Raw genomic sequence first — 15,557 nt, 5'->3', positions numbered from 1 at the left:
GGATGGACCACTTGTGAGGCTGCAGAAGACGACTCAACTTGTCCGCTAGACAATTATGCTGGCCCTGAAAGTAGACTGCTCGAAGGAATATGTTGCGGCAGATGGCCCAACCCCAGAGCCGCATCGCCTCTTGGCACAGAGACAGGGACCCCGTTCCCTCCTGTTTGTTGATATAATACATGGCGAACTTGTTGTCCGTGCGGACCAGCACCACTCAGTCGCGAAGCAGGTGACAAAAAGCTTTCAGGGCGAGGAAAATCGCTCGAAGTTCCAGCAGATTGATGTGACAAAGGCGGTCAGCACTGGACCAAAGACCCTGAGTGCGAAGACCATCCAGATGAGCCCCCCAAGCATAGGCCGACGAGTCCGTCGTGAGGACCTTCTGCAGAGGAGGAGCATGAAACAGAAAACCTCTGGAGAGATTGGAAGAGAGCATCCACCAACGGAGAGACTGCTTCAACAAAGGAGTCACGACAATGAGTCGAGAGACAGGATCCCCATCCTGATTCCATTGAGAGGCCAGCATCCGCTGAGGTATGCGGAGGTGAAGTCTGGCAAAAGGAGTCAAGTGAACCGTGGAGGCCATGTGACCTAGGAGGACCATCATGAGCCAAGCTGGGGCCGAGAACAGATGGGCCACCCTCTGGAATAAGCGAACAAGGGCCTCCAGACGAGGCCGAGGCAAGAAGGAGCAGAGATGAGCCGTGTCCAGGATCGCTCCGATGAATTCTAGAGACTGGGACGGACAGAGCTGAGACTTGGGGAAGTTCACCTCGAAGCCGAGACTCTGAAGGAGCAAGATGGTTTGATTCGTCACTCGCAGAACTTCGTGGCGAGAGGATGCTTTGATAAACCAGTCGTCGAGGTAGGGAAACACCTGCAGGCCGTGAAAACGGAGGGCCGCAGCTACCACAACTAGATATGTCATGAAAACCCTTGGAGGAGAGGCCGCCAGGCCGAAGGGAAGAACCCAATACTGGAGATGGAGATCCCCCACCTGGAATCTCAGATATCGGCGAGAGGCCGGGTGTATCGGAATGTGCGTGTACTCCTCTTTGAGGTCCAGCGAACACAGCCAGTCTTCCTCGTCCAAGAGGGGGTACAACGTAGGAAGGGTGAGCATTCTGAACCATTCCCTGACCGGAAACTTGTTCAGAGCATGGAGGTCCAATTCGGATGCAAATCCTCTGTGTTCTTGGGTACCAGAAAGTACCGGGAATAAAATCCAGTATTCCACTGGTCCGGAGGAACCTCCTGGACCGTCTGAAGGTGAAGAAGGGCCAGAGCTTCCTGCAGAAGGAGAAGCAGCTGAGACCGCACAGAAGGAAACTCTCTTGGAGGAAGGTCTGGGGGTACGTGACTTAAGTGAAGGGAGTACCCCTCCCGGATGATAGAAAGCACCCAACTGTCGGTGGTAAGACTTTCCCACTGGGAATAGAAATGATGGAGACGACCCCCGATGGGGAGGAGGAAAGGCTCCAGGAGGAAGGGAGCCCGAAGGCTCGGACCGGAATTGTCAAAAAGAGCCAGCAGCTGGGACTTAGTTTGACGTTGCAGCTGTTGTTGTGGCCGCTTCGAAGGAGGCCAAGAGAACACAGGAGTAGATTTCTGCGGGTACCTCTGGAGAGGAATTTTGTATTGCCGAGCTGGAGGGGTCTTCGACTTAAGTCTCCCCAGAGAGGCGAAGGACTGTTCGTGTTCCGAGAGGTGCTTAGTGGCCGCCTCGATGGAATCATCAAAGAGCTCATGACCCACACACGAGAGTTTGACAAGACGATCCTGTAGATTCGGATCCATATCCACAATACTGAGCCAAGCGAGGCGATGCATGGCGATCGCAAAGGCCGTGACCCTTGAGGACACCTCGGAGGCGTTGGAGGCCGCCTGAAACATATAGAGGCGGAGCTGGGAGAGAGTCTCCTTGAGGAGACAAAACTCCTGATGCCGAGAATCTGGCACATCCTCCCGGAAAGGGTGGAGGGCGTCCACACAGAATCGGAGGTAGGACATGAAGATAAAGTTATAGTTGAGGACACGATTCACCATCATTGAGTTTTGATAAAGACGGCGACCAAATTTGTCCATCGTACGGCCTTCCCGGCCCGGAGGGACGGCAGCGTAAACCTTCGAGGGGTTGGATTTCTTCAAGGAAGATTCAACCACCAAGGATTGGTGAGAAAGGTGAGAACTTTCAAACCCCTTAACCAGGACCGTCCGGTAACGGGATTCCAACTTGAAGGGAATGGCCGTGACTGCATTGGGGGTCTCCAGGTTTCGGAGAAACGTTTGCCGGAGAACCTGGTACAATGGCAAGCGCAGCGCCTCACGGGGCGGATAATCAACACCCATTTCCGCCAGGAATTCCTGGGTATAACGAGACTCAGATTGGAGGTCCAGGTTCAAGACCCTGCCCATGTCAGAAATGAAACAAGTAAAGGAGGAGATTCGAGGAGCAGGCTCATCCTTCTGAGAAGACCCTGAGCGAGATCTGGGGGCAGCCAAAAAAGAGGGAGAAATTTCCCTCAAGTAGTAAGCCGGGGCCTCGGAGTCCCGCAAATGGGAGATCGAAGAGGCTCAACTAAAGTGTCTGGGGGGTGTCGAGGAACGACCCCGTGCAAGGTGGACCGGGGAGGACCCCGGAGTCTGAGGAATCAGCTGGCAGAGCCTCGGAGAAGACAGGGCAAAGGAAAATTCCTCCACCGGTTTCGAAGAAGACTCTCTAGAGGCTGGCATCTGCCTCAATGGGGAATGCAAACTAGAGTCCAACTTGAGGACAAGGGTCCTGGAAGGCTTTGCGGTCGGAGACCTGCCCCGAAGGGGCGGAGAAGACCGGAGCTTTTTAGGAGGGGCAAGCCTCAACATAGTAGCGGGCGAAAAGCAGGCCCCTGTCCTGGACCCTCGAAAAGTCACAGGTGATTCGGGGGAAGAAGAATCACTCGAGGGAATCCAACGAGCCTTGCGGGCACAACCCCGAGACACGAGAGAAGGACGATCAGGCTGGTCAGACCGAGGCTAGGTCGCGACCGAGGTCAGAGGCGTCGAGGTCGGGACCTGTTGGCTCACCACCGAGGAAAGCTGCGTGGTAAGTATAGCCTTAAGCATGTCCTCGAACATAGGCACAGAGACCAAAGGCTGTTGGATTGTAGGTGCAGCAGTGCGCTTCTTCGGGGGCGACCTCGAGGAAGAGTTTTCCCTATGTGAGGAGGCATGCTTAGAATGATGTCTCGAAGACGCCGACGAGGCGGCACTGACATGAGACTCTGAGGTTGGCTTCTTTGCCGGCACACCTGAGGAGGAAAGAGGAGATTTACCCGAGACCGGAGTAGAAGGAGGAGCCGAGGCCGGAGCCTTGGAGGCCGAGGGGGACTTCGAGGCTGAGGCACCCAACAAGGGCGCCAAGGCCGAGTTCGAAGCCTGTCCCACAGGATCCATAGGGCCAAAGAGTTGGAGAATCTTGGCCACCCTCCGACGAAGAGCCCGCGGTTGCAAAGTCGCACAACGTGGACAAGACTCAGCGCGGTGCTCCACACCCAGGCACTCCACACACCAATGATGAGGGTCGGTGATGGAGATAACCCGGTTGCACTTAACACAGTTTTTAAACCCGGAACAAGGCCAGGACATAAGAAAAAATATGGCCGCGGCCCCGCGAGGCCAGGCGGCCAGAGCAAGACCGGTAACCCGGTCAAAAATATACGAACGGAAAAAAAGAAAAATAAAGACGTGGGCACAGCGACTTAACTGAAATTAACCAAATAAGCCGCGGTGCAAGAGGGACAATGAGATCGCGCGAAGCAAGAGAGCAGTGCTTCTGACTCCGCGGAAAACATTGAACTGAGGCCACACTGAGAAGACGCATGCCCTAGGTCGGGTGGGAGAGGCACGCGCGCATGTGCGGGCCAATCGTAAGCTTGAAGGTCTTCAAGGAAGTCTGCTTGCAAAAACGGCCGCTAGGGGGGCTCCGTTGGTGATGTCACCCACATGTTGAGAATATACTGCCTGCTTGTCCTAGGATAAATTCTAAATAGATATATATTTTTAAGTTAAGCCAAGTTCCTAAACAAAAGGTCAGAGTTCAAATTTAATATTGTGCAAAGCATGATATCTTTTGACTACCTTCCTGATATTGAAGGCATACTAACGTAGTGTTTAATCACATATGTATTAAGACACAAAAGCAAATAATTGCAGTCACACCTATACAAGTGTATGCACATATATATTATACAGACATAAGCCACTTTGAAGCAGGTTTGGCACATGTTCTGCTGTAACGTCACAGACAAGGTCCTTGGCGTCGACTTGTACACACAGTCAAAATAAAAATTTCCTGTATGAGAACATCCAGCATGAACTGATGTATCCTACCATGTGTCCAATAACACATTTACCTCCCATCAACACAAATACTGTAGTCTGGCTATTTTAAATCTGCATGTGTAATGCTCAAATTGTTCTACCAATTGAAAGTAAATCATATTACAAGGAATTCCTGTACCTGCCTGCTCAAAAGCTCTCCTGATCTCAAATTAAGTTAAAGTTTTCAGTACCTGAAAGTGCTATCTATTACTGCAAATACTGAACATAATAAAATAGCCTGGACATTAAGCTCATTGTGTTCTACAAAGAAAGGGTCTGCAAATAATCCTTGCATAACTATTCAAAGCTTTTCCTCAAAGCCTTAAGCCCCAAACTGCCTTAAGAGCTACATATACCACTGAAACATACTTGCACTGCATGGAAAATTACTCACGTATTCAATCAGAATACAATCAAAGAAAAAAATATGCCATCTAACTTCACAGTAATATACAGTATTTAGAGTTTAGACAACCAGTAAACTTGTGGCAAGAAAGCAGGTACTGCACAGAGTTATTGGCAAGTAGGAAATAGAGGTCATGATAGGAGCAGCATGGCCTTGAATTTAAGACAAGAATTTTGGGCCCCAAAATGGGGGTCTCGTCTCATATTCAGGTTAGCACCCACCCACTCCCCTCCTGGACTTGTTGCAGGCCTCTGCCAGCCTGCCTTATGACTTGGTGTACCGGCCAACTCTGACAATTTTTACACCTCCCTGTGAATCCCTGGTGGTCCGGGCAGGAGTGGTTGGAGCTTTTACAATCAACAACTGGTGATTTTTTTTTGGGAGGAGGCAACAGCTAGAACAGAATAAGCAGCTGGGGTTATCAGCATTACAATAGAAGACAACAGGGTCATCTTTATAAATAGAAAAAGAAATTTTCATTTTATGCCAAAGAAAATATCAAATAAGAGGCTAATCCAAGAAACAGTAACATGATCAGTAACAACCTCATCCTCTCTGTCTTGTCAGCTCGCAACCTTGGGGTAATCTTTGACTCATCTCTCTCCTCCTCTTCACATATCCAACACACTGTCAAAACCTATCGTTTCTTTCACTACAATATCGCTAAAACCAGACTCTTCTTTTCCGAGTGCACTGCCAAGATCACCTCTCACCTAGACTACTGCAACCTGATTCTCACTGGCCTTCTGCTAAACTCTCTCTCTCCCCTTCAATCTGTTCAGAACTCCGTTGCATGCCTCGTATTCCATCAGTCACTGAGCCCACATTACCCCTCTCCTCAAGTCACTTACTTCATTGGCTCCCTATCCATTTCCGCATACAGTTCAAACTCGTCTTACCGACAGTGTCAGTGTATTTGCTCCACAGCCCCTCAGTATCTCTCCTCTCTCATCTCTCCCCACACCCCCCCTGGGTACTCTGTTCACTGCACAAGTCTTTCTTATCTGTAACATTCTCCTCTACAGCCAACTCGACTTCATCCCTTCTACCCTGCTACATCATATGCCTGGAAAAAACTGCCTGACTCAATAGATCAGAATCAGTCTCTGGCAGTATTCAAATACAGACTCAAAGTCCACTTCTTTGAAGATGCTTTCAATTCCAAACTCCAGCGCACCTTCTAAGCACCAATATCTACTACTACTACTACTATTAATTATTTCTATAGCACTACCAGACATATGCAGTGATGTACAGAATCACAAAGAAAACGGTTCCTGCTCAAAAGAGCTTACAATCTAAACAGCCAAGACAAACAAGATGTCATGGATACAGTTAAGGGAAATGGTTAATCAGCTGGCTGGGATGGTGGGCAGAGGAGTAGGGTTAAGGATTGAAGGCTATATCAAAAAGGTGGATTTTCAGTCTGCTTTTAAACAAGGGAAGGGAAGGAGCTTGGCGGACAAACTCAGGTAATTTATTCCAGGCATAGGGGGAAGCTAGATGAAAGACACAAAGTCTAGAATTGGCAGAGGTGGAGAAGGGAACAGCTAAGAGCAGTTTATCTGATGAATGGAGTTCTCTGGGAGATGTATAAGGAGAGAGGAGAGATATTGAGGGGCAGCAGAATGAACACACTGTATATCAGCAATAGGAGATTGAACTGTATGCGATGGCAGATAGGGAGCCAGTGAAGTGACTTAAGGAGAGGAGCGACATGAACATAGCAAGGTTGGTAGAAGATGAGTCGTGCAGCAGAGTTTTGCAGATTGCAAGGGGGAGGGGAGACCTTGCGGGAGACCAGTTATCTGTCTTATCATTCCCTCTGTAATTCCCCCACCTGAGCACAGTGTATTGATCTACCTCCTTATTCAGTTTGTCTGTCTTGACTAGATTGTAAGCTCTTTTGAAAAGGGACCGTCTCTTCTGTGTTTTGATGCACAGTGCTGCTTATATCTAGTAGTGCTTAAGAAATGATTAATAGTAGCAGTAGTTATAAGACCACTTTTTAGCCCTATTTATTTTGGGGGGAAACCCATTTTAAGCACCCCCATATTCTAGAGTTACTACAATGACTGTGCAGTTGTGAAGGCTCGTGGTACTAGACCCCCAGTACTAATTCCAAATGAACTAATGTATAGAAGGAGAAAATTGCTAAGACAAAAAAGTGGAGGACATGAAGTAACAATAGGAATGCAACCAAGATTAACCCATCCATTCCATCCAGAAATATTTTAAAAAAAATTCTAGTGAGCAAAGGGACTGGCAACAGAGGAAAACAGCCGTCTACATCAGGGGTGTCCAATATGTCGATCGCGATCGACCAGTAGCTCAGGAATGCAACGTGAGTCGATCGCGGAGCCTATCCCGGGCTCTGTGATAGACTCGTGTTGCCGTCCTGATCTACGGGCCGATCAGCCTTCCTCTCCAGTGTTCTCCCTAGGGCCTTTTAGCTGGGCGGTCCGCCCAGCTGTCATCTGCCGCTGCTGAACATTAAAAAAACCAAAAAAAAAACCGGCTTGGAGATTTCAGCCCGTAGCGAACTTATGCTCCGGGCTCTAATGTGTGAGTGCCGGCTTTTCTTCCCTCCGAAACCGGAAGTTATGTCCCGGGGGGGAGAAGGGAAGCCGGCACGCACATGTTGAGAGCCCTGAAGCAAGTGTTCGCTACGGGCTAATGCGGGAGACAGGTTAGTGAAGCATTTGTTCTTCTTCCTGCCGGGTCCTGCCTACTTTCTGTTTCCGCGAAGGCAGGACCCGGCAGCATTTCCCCCAATAGGTTGATCACGATCTTGGGCTGATCAGCCTTCCTCTTCCCAACGGCAGAATTGACGTCGGGGAGAGGAATGCTGGTTGGCCGAAGCAGGGAGAGCTTGGGGCCTGTTATTGGTGGCATTTGGGTCCTGGTCCCCGATGGCAATGGCAGTGGCAGTGGCTTGGGGGAGGGCAGGGAGAAAGAAAGAAAAAGGGCAGGTAGGGAGACAGAAGGAAAGAAGAGAAACAGAAAAAAAAGAAAGGGAGGCAGAGAGAAAGAAAGAGCAGGGAAGAGGAAGGAAAAGTTGGGGGAAGGAATGAGGTCTGGAGGAGAGGAAGCATACAGGCTAAAAGAAGGGAAGAAAGATTGTATGCACAGTCAGAAGAAGAAAGTACAACTAGAGACTCATGAAATCACCAGACAAGGTAGGAAAAATGATTTTATTTTAAATTTAGTGATCAAAATGTGTCTGAATTTATATCTGCTGTCTATATTTTACACTAAGGTCCCCTTTTACTAAACCGCAATAGAGGTTTTTAGCTCAGGGAGCCTATGAGTGTCAAGAGCAACTCTGGGCATTCAGCGCAGCTCCCTGTGCTAAAAACTGCTATCGTGTTTTAGTAAAAAGGGAGGGGGGTATATTTGTCTATTTTTGTATGGTTGTTACTGAGGTGATAGTGCAGAGTCATCTGCTTTGACCTCTTTGAAAAACCCTGGAATAGGAATGATAATTAACATTTTCTATGCGTACAGTGTGCTTTGTGTTTTTTTTAAATTTTATTGTTGGTAGATCATTTTGACTTGGTCATTTAAAAAGTAGCTCACAAGCCCAAAAAAGTGTGGGCACCCCTGGTCTACATAGTAACCCAAAGAAAGTAGAAAAGCATTTATGCACTGGTTCCAATTTATTCTCCTATAACTAAAAGCATCAATGCTCATGCATCAAGGATACAGACATGTAACCAACCTTGCACACTCCCTAACAATCCAATAATGTCACTGCATAACAGCAATACCCTATCGTAACAACTACAGAAAATGCAAGGAACAATATCAGAAGAATGATGTAAATGAACTACAATATTTCTTATGTGAATGAAAAAGATCTAAGTTCACCTACTTCTGCTACAACACTGCAGATTCATTTTGCAATGCTACTGAATTGCATTAGTATGACTAAAACTCATTTGAACCCAGCCTATAACAAGCTGTGAGACTGGACTCTGAAATTTAGTCATGAAGTGAAACAGGAACTAACTTTTATGCAACCTAAAAGGAATAGCTTATTAACTGCCAAACTAGAAATACCACATGACATCTGTGACCTGAAATTTTGTTGTTAATACTGGCTGTTCACTAAACAGCATACTTTAAGTCACAACAACAACAAAAAAAGAAGCCAGTAATGTTGCTTATTTAAATAGTCTCAAAATGGTTGTCTGAAAGTATATTTTTTAAGCAATCAGCCCTGCTTATTTTCCATTTTATGTTCTTTAAAGACTCATAGTAATTAGCCATGTGGGTTTTGTGCTGTAATAAATAGCTAGGTTAAAGCATAAGAATTTTCATGCTGCCCACAACCATCAACTGAGTCACCTTTGAGCAAGAATTTTAAACAATAAGTTTTGATTTGCTGTGTGATACAGAAGTGCTGATTAGCAGGGGTTTATTTCTTGTTGCTTTCCCATGCATTCACTACCCCTGATGCAGTCAGTGGGTGTAACTTGGCATCAGGTCATTGACATTAATAAACTGGACTTCACATTATTTGGAATGATCTGCTTTTTTGGTTTTGCAACGTAAAAAGCCCTTAATTTTGAATTGTGCTTGTGTATTCAACTGTCCTAGCAATGAGCACATCTGACATTTTACTACTACTATTAATCACTTATATAGTGCTGAAAGGTGTACACAGCACTGTACATTTTATAGACGGTCCCTGCTCAGAAGAGCTTATAATCCAACCTGAACAGTCAGACATGACATATAGGGTTAAGGATGCACTATTTAGTTTCTTTATGTTTAAAATAATTTTATTGAATAAGTAAATAAAGATACAGAGAAAACTGATGCAGAAGTCTTTCAATGTTTCTACATATTAACCTTAGCTCATTGTCATAAAGCAACCATAAGTTGTATAAATATAAGAGATGTAGACTCATACCAATAATTCAGGAACATACCATAGATAGATTTGTGATAAAAATCAGCAGATCAAAAAAAAGAAGAAACTGATTAAAAAATTGCCCAGTTTGTTTATGCGACATCTGATTGAAAACCCACACTTCATTAATATGGTCCAGTAACAGACTAGGACACAGTCCACCCAGCAGAACAGATGTTGTAGGGAAACTGCTGCATATGTCCACAATGATCCCATTGTATATGCTTGTATAACAGAAGGTAATGTCTTTCTTTAAGAACAATTGATAACTCAGGAAATGCACATACAGCAGAACACTTACAGGAAGTAGTAGCAAAAGATATAATAAAATGAGAACAAAAATTCAAATGTGTAGTATGTTGTTTAGTCAGACTGCTGCAAATATATCCAAGATGAGAAGAAATTTAGAAAAGCATGAAGAGAATATCAAGCAAACAACATATGGTTGCAGGGCTCATTTGCTGCACCTCCTAGCCAAAGACTTCAGTGTCTCAGAAATAAAGATGATCATTGAAATTGCTAAATACTTCTGTAACAATCATTTTGTTGCAGCAGCTCTAAAAAGAATGGGTGGAACCAAGCTAGCGCTCCCACAAGATGTTAGATGGAACTCAGTAGTGGACTGTTTTGAGCAGTATATCAAAAAAAGGCCTATTCTGATGACAGTTTATAAACAAATTCGAGAGAAAATAGATGGCACTGTTACAGCCAAAATCCTCAACATTGTGCTTAAGAAAAATGTTGAAGATATACAGAGAATCCTGAAACCCATTTCTGAAGCTTTAAACAAAATACAAAAAAGTAGCTGTTTTATTGCTCATGCAGTTGAAATTTGGAAGGAACTAAGCACTTAGAAAACAGAACTGCACAATGATAGAATTAAGTTACAAGCATTAAAAATCCAAATGGGACAAGCACTGTCTCCAGCTCATTTTCTTGCAAATATTGTCAATATCCGATACCAGTGTCAAATCTTAAGTGCTGAAGAAATTAGCTAAGACATGGGTATCCAGGAATCATTCATCTGTAATTTTAGTCAATTATAATAAACTTCAGAACTAAGGGAGTACCGTTCAAGAAATATGTATTTGCCAATTATATTTTAAAGAAAGTCACACCAGTGAGCTGGTGGTTACTTATTAATTAAGCATTTGGATTTAGAGACCCCTGAAGTAATGATACAGCAGTGGCTTCTTCTGCTCGCATAGAAAGAATATTCTCTCCCTTTGGATCCATTCATTCTAAAATGAGAAACTGTTTGGGACCCGATAAAGCTTTTCTTTTCCAAATTATGAACAAAAAAAAATGAAGATGAGTAAGCTATAGAAGACAGTATTTTAAGTTTTTCATCTGTGGACCTGGCTGATAATCTAAGGCCCCCTTTCAATCAAGCCACGTTAGGAGTTTTTTTTAGTTTTTTATCACCGGCCGCTGTGGTAAAAGCTCCAACACTCAGGAATTTTATGAACATTGGAGCTTTTACTGCAGTGGTCGATGATAAAAATCCTAACGCAGCCTCTTAAAAGGGGGGTCTAAGGTTTTTTTTAAGATATTTTGTTTAGCATGGATGTTTACGCAAATATACGAATATATATGCTATAATGTTAGTATTTTGGTTAAACAAAACCATTTAAATTGTTATTAAAGGTAATGATCATTTTTCTCTCTTCAATAAAGTACAGCAGAAAAGATTTCCGAATATGAATGACTAACCTATTAAATTGGAGATTGTTCACCTCACAATAATTTCAAAATTATTTATGTACAGTAAAACCTTGGTTTGTGAGCATAATTCATTCCAGAAGCATGTTTGTAATCCAAAGCACTCGAATATGAAAGCAAATTTCCCCATAGGAAATAAAGGGAACTCAGATGATTCATTCCACAACCCAAAAACTTTAATACAAAATACTGTATGCTGTAAGCACTTGAGCTATGGATAAATTGGGCGTGATGCTTCTATTATGTTCAGCCACGCATGGCGCAAGATAAGCTTATGTAGTGTGTGCTTGAACTGCGGGTAAATTGAGAATGATGCTTTTATTACGTTCAGCCGCACTCAGCATAAGATATGCGCACTTGAACTGTGGGTTCTGATAATGCGATGCGTATATACATGCTCGTACTGCAAGACAATGCTCGTTTATCAAGTTAAAATTTAATAAAATGTTTTGCAAAACACGTTACTCGCTAGCTAACGTTTGACTGTATTTTTAATAGTATAATCACATTAGTAAATTTTTGATATAACTAAGACTAATTTGAAAAGTTATTTTTTTAAAAATTAAACCTTCATATGCTTATAAATACTAAGATTAGACCCGCAAAAATTAGGACTAAAGGAATATCCTTAACCACACCCTCTCCAAAAGGAAATCACATGATGCCACAGCCACCTCTTAATTAGCCCCTACACTCAGAATATAATCACAGAAAGGCTTCACTTAATTCACGACTATAAACCAGTGAAAACTTGGCTCTTCACCCAAGTCTCTAACAAACAAGGCAACTTGCTAGGTCATACACACAAGGACTAAATACCAGCTGCATACACTAGCAGAACTTGCTTATCCACTCCTACTGTAGCTGAGAGATTTCCTATATGTTTTTAGACTTCATATGCAATTTTGCTTAAGTTAAAAAAGGAGGTGACCAACTGCTGTCCATATGTTCCACCTTGGCTTACACCATATGCTGACTCGCAGCCCTTAATGTGCCTGGGGTAAGGTCTCAAATATCATGGTTTCACAGAGAAATAGTGAAAAGACAACCACCTCGGAATTATAGGGTCCCAATAGAGAGGTGGAATGGAGAATTACCCAGGCCTTTACGTATTTTTTCTTTAGCTAAAACAATTAAAGCAATCCAAGAAATGTATTATAGTGAAGAACTACATTAATCCCATTTCAGAACAATCCATATGGCTTCAGGGATCACTGATTCACCACTCTGCATGAAATGTGGGGAATTTGAAAATACATTTGTTCATGGTATCTGGTTATTCGAACAAATATAGGGTTTCTGGGAAAAGATGCAAGGATATTTGCAAACAACTCTGGGACATACTCTTCCCCTAGAGGTGGTTATTTTTGCAGATTATTTGTCTATGAGCATGGGGAATGGAGAAATACTATACTTGAAAGGATCCTATATTCTGAGGAGAAAATGTATTATGAATCATTGGTTACAAGCAGATCCTCCTACAGTCTGGTATTGGAGAAATAAGCTGCACTCGTAAATGTTATTTGAATTATACGGTGTTTGCAGGTACCCAAAACATTACAAAGGTTTTATGTCAATATGGGAACCATATTTGCAGACTCCTGTCCCTCATATGAGAATTCTAATCTTGAGTAGCTGTTCGATCCCTGTGCAGATAGGAGACTTTCTGTAGGGGGGAGGAGGGGATAGTGAGGGTTATTAAAGTAAATTGGCTGGAGGGATAAGACCTTCACCCACCCACCACTAATAAGTTGCCCGAACATAACAGCGGGAGGAGGGAGGTTTAGCGGAATGAACATTTGGTGTCCACCTTAGTGATATCTGTAAGCTGGATTGTTTTTGGTCTTTTAATAAACATGTGAATTGCAAGGATTGTAAAGGGAGGGGTAGATTATGCTTCAAATTTACAAAATGGATGACCAGCGCTGTAACACTATAGGTTCTTTATTGATGTGCTGTTGTGTAGTCACAATAAAAATGGTTAAAAACATAATGTGTACTGTATGTGTTATGGAATAGTAGACTAATCAATGTCATACAGTGTTATTTTAATATTTTTACTGCTTCGTCTATTTTATGTCCAGCTCATTTATGTGATACACCACCTTGAGTGAATTTCTTCAAAAAGGCAGTACATAAATCCTAACACACACACTAATACTGTATGACACTAATATACTGTGAGAAACAGTAGTTAACAGTACTGCTGTCATACTAGCTATTCCAACATTTTATGTTACTGTCAAACATCTAGGGCATCTCATAAATTATTTAAGATAATTTGCCTGACTTGTTAAATACCTGTGTTTTGATAAGATTTTTGCACCCTTCCATTATTTAACTTGTCCAATTTGCCATTTGCCATCAACTCAAGGATCTTTGTTTACCCAGCTGTTCCACACCCAAGGACTCTCAGCTGATAGTTCCAGGGGAGTGTCCCAAATGTATTTACATACACAACCTATTTGCATCAGAAGTTTTAAAGCTGCTGTTAGAGATTTGATAGAAAAAGGGAACAAATGTTTAGAAAGTTTTTGCAACTTCATAAGCCACAAGATAAGGTGAAAGGATCCTGTACTTTACTACCTATTACTATGACTACAGAAAAGTATCATTATCACCCTGGGGATTTAGCACTGAACAGAGTTATTAGCCAACACAATTAATCCAGTAGCCTGTTTCTTCTTCTTCTTTTTTTAACTACTGAGCAAAAGTAGTCTTAAGTCTTTCTTGCTCCAAGCAGCTTAGCAACACTTCCAATATAAGACAAGCCACTGCTGTGTGTATCGCTTCCCACGACACAATACCCTCCTTTGTTAATTAAGAAGAAACCAGCCCTAGATTCAGGTTCAGAACAAAGCTCACTTTCTCAGTAGTCACTAACCAGTTTCAGTACTCATTGCTATCATTTTATTTACTTGGGTAGAACTCCACTGTCAAATCAATGGTTATCAAGGGCGGTAAAAAAAAAAAAGCCCCAAAACAAAAAAACAAACAAACAAGGCTTTCTAAACTGAACCGGTATTATGGAACAGGCGATTCCGCCAACATTTCACACAAACCCGGAAAAAAGTCCCTATTTAATTCCTAACGCTCATGACTTTACTAGGAGAGTCTAGGAAACGCAGCAAGCCTAAATCCTTCGAACACACGATTAACCTCCCCCGCCGCCGAGGGAGGGGGCGACGAGAAGAGCATTTTAAGGTTAGGAGACGAGAAGGGAGCAACAGCAGCGCGAGGTGCGACGGGTTAAAAGCGAACCAGGAAGTCGGCGCCGAGGAGCGGTCGGGCCCAGCGGCAGCACCGCCCCGGCTCCGGTACGAGCCCCCCTGCTGCGGAGAAAAAGGACGGAAGCCTCCCCTCACCTCCTCCATCTCTTGCGCCATCTGGTCCAGCTTCGCCTCGTCATCCAGCATCTCGTTCAGCTGCGCCAGCGACAGCGCGCTGAACTTAGCCGAGCTGACCGACATCGCGCCGCTCTCCCTCGCGCTGGCCCCCCGGCTCTGCCGACGCTTCCGAAACCGGAAGTGCGGGCACGGCTTCTCCCGCCCGCGGAGGCCAACTGGGAGGAGGAGGTGACGTCACGGACGAAGGTGCGTCCTCGGATTGGTCCTTCTGACGCTGCAGCAGGTAGTCCGCGCGGCGGCGCGAGCTGCTTCGAAGCTGGTCTGGCACGTGTTCCGCTGTTATGTCACAGCCAGAGGCCTGGGCGTCAGCTTGCGAAGAGGCCGCTGGAGCCTGTGTTGGGGAGGTGATGTGGCCGTTGCTTGTCCCCGGATAAAAATCGACAAACATTTGCAACTTACATAAGAGCAGCCATACTGGGTGAGATCAATGAGCCATCTAGTCCAGTATCCTGTTTCCAAAGTGGTCAATCCAGATCATAGAAACCCAAATAATAGCAACATTTCATGCTACCGATCCCAGGGCAAGCAGTAGCTTCCCTCATGTCTGTCTCAATAGCAGACCATGGGCTTTTCCTCCACTTGTTCCTTACCGCATCCTCTGGCAACAAATGCTAGAGCTTAACTTACTCTCTGAGTGAAAAAAATATGTCCTACTATTTGTGATAAAGGTACACAGTATTTCCATTTAACTTTGTTGAGTGTCCCCTAGTCTTCAGAATGTTTTAAAATGAATGGATTCAACTTT

At 44.2% G+C, this 15,557-nt stretch overlaps 1 protein-coding gene across 3 annotated transcripts in view; it reads right to left on the bottom strand.

The window, feature by feature from the left end:
* The window catches only part of VPS37B (VPS37B subunit of ESCRT-I), a 40,801-nt gene that overhangs the window by 22,578 nt on the left and 2,666 nt on the right, over nucleotides 1–15,557 (bottom strand). The window contains exon 1 of one of the 3 annotated variants that reach the window (XM_033956819.1): nucleotides 14,771–15,040. The exons of 1 other annotated variant lie outside the window; for it this stretch is intronic. In XM_033956819.1, the coding sequence (XP_033812710.1) occupies nucleotides 14,771–14,875 (105 nt within the window). In that variant the 5' untranslated portion in view covers nucleotides 14,876–15,040. Of the gene's footprint in view, nucleotides 1–13,706; nucleotides 13,939–14,770; nucleotides 15,041–15,557 lie in introns of those variants that run through there. One more of the 3 variants, XM_033956820.1, reaches the window with a different exon arrangement.

This window comes from Geotrypetes seraphini, chromosome 8 (genome assembly GCF_902459505.1).
Source record: "Geotrypetes seraphini chromosome 8, aGeoSer1.1, whole genome shotgun sequence".
NCBI classification, from domain to species: domain Eukaryota; kingdom Metazoa; phylum Chordata; class Amphibia; order Gymnophiona; family Dermophiidae; genus Geotrypetes; species Geotrypetes seraphini.
Note: the sequence above shows the minus strand (reverse complement) of the source record. Positions and strands in the feature narration are given on the sequence as shown.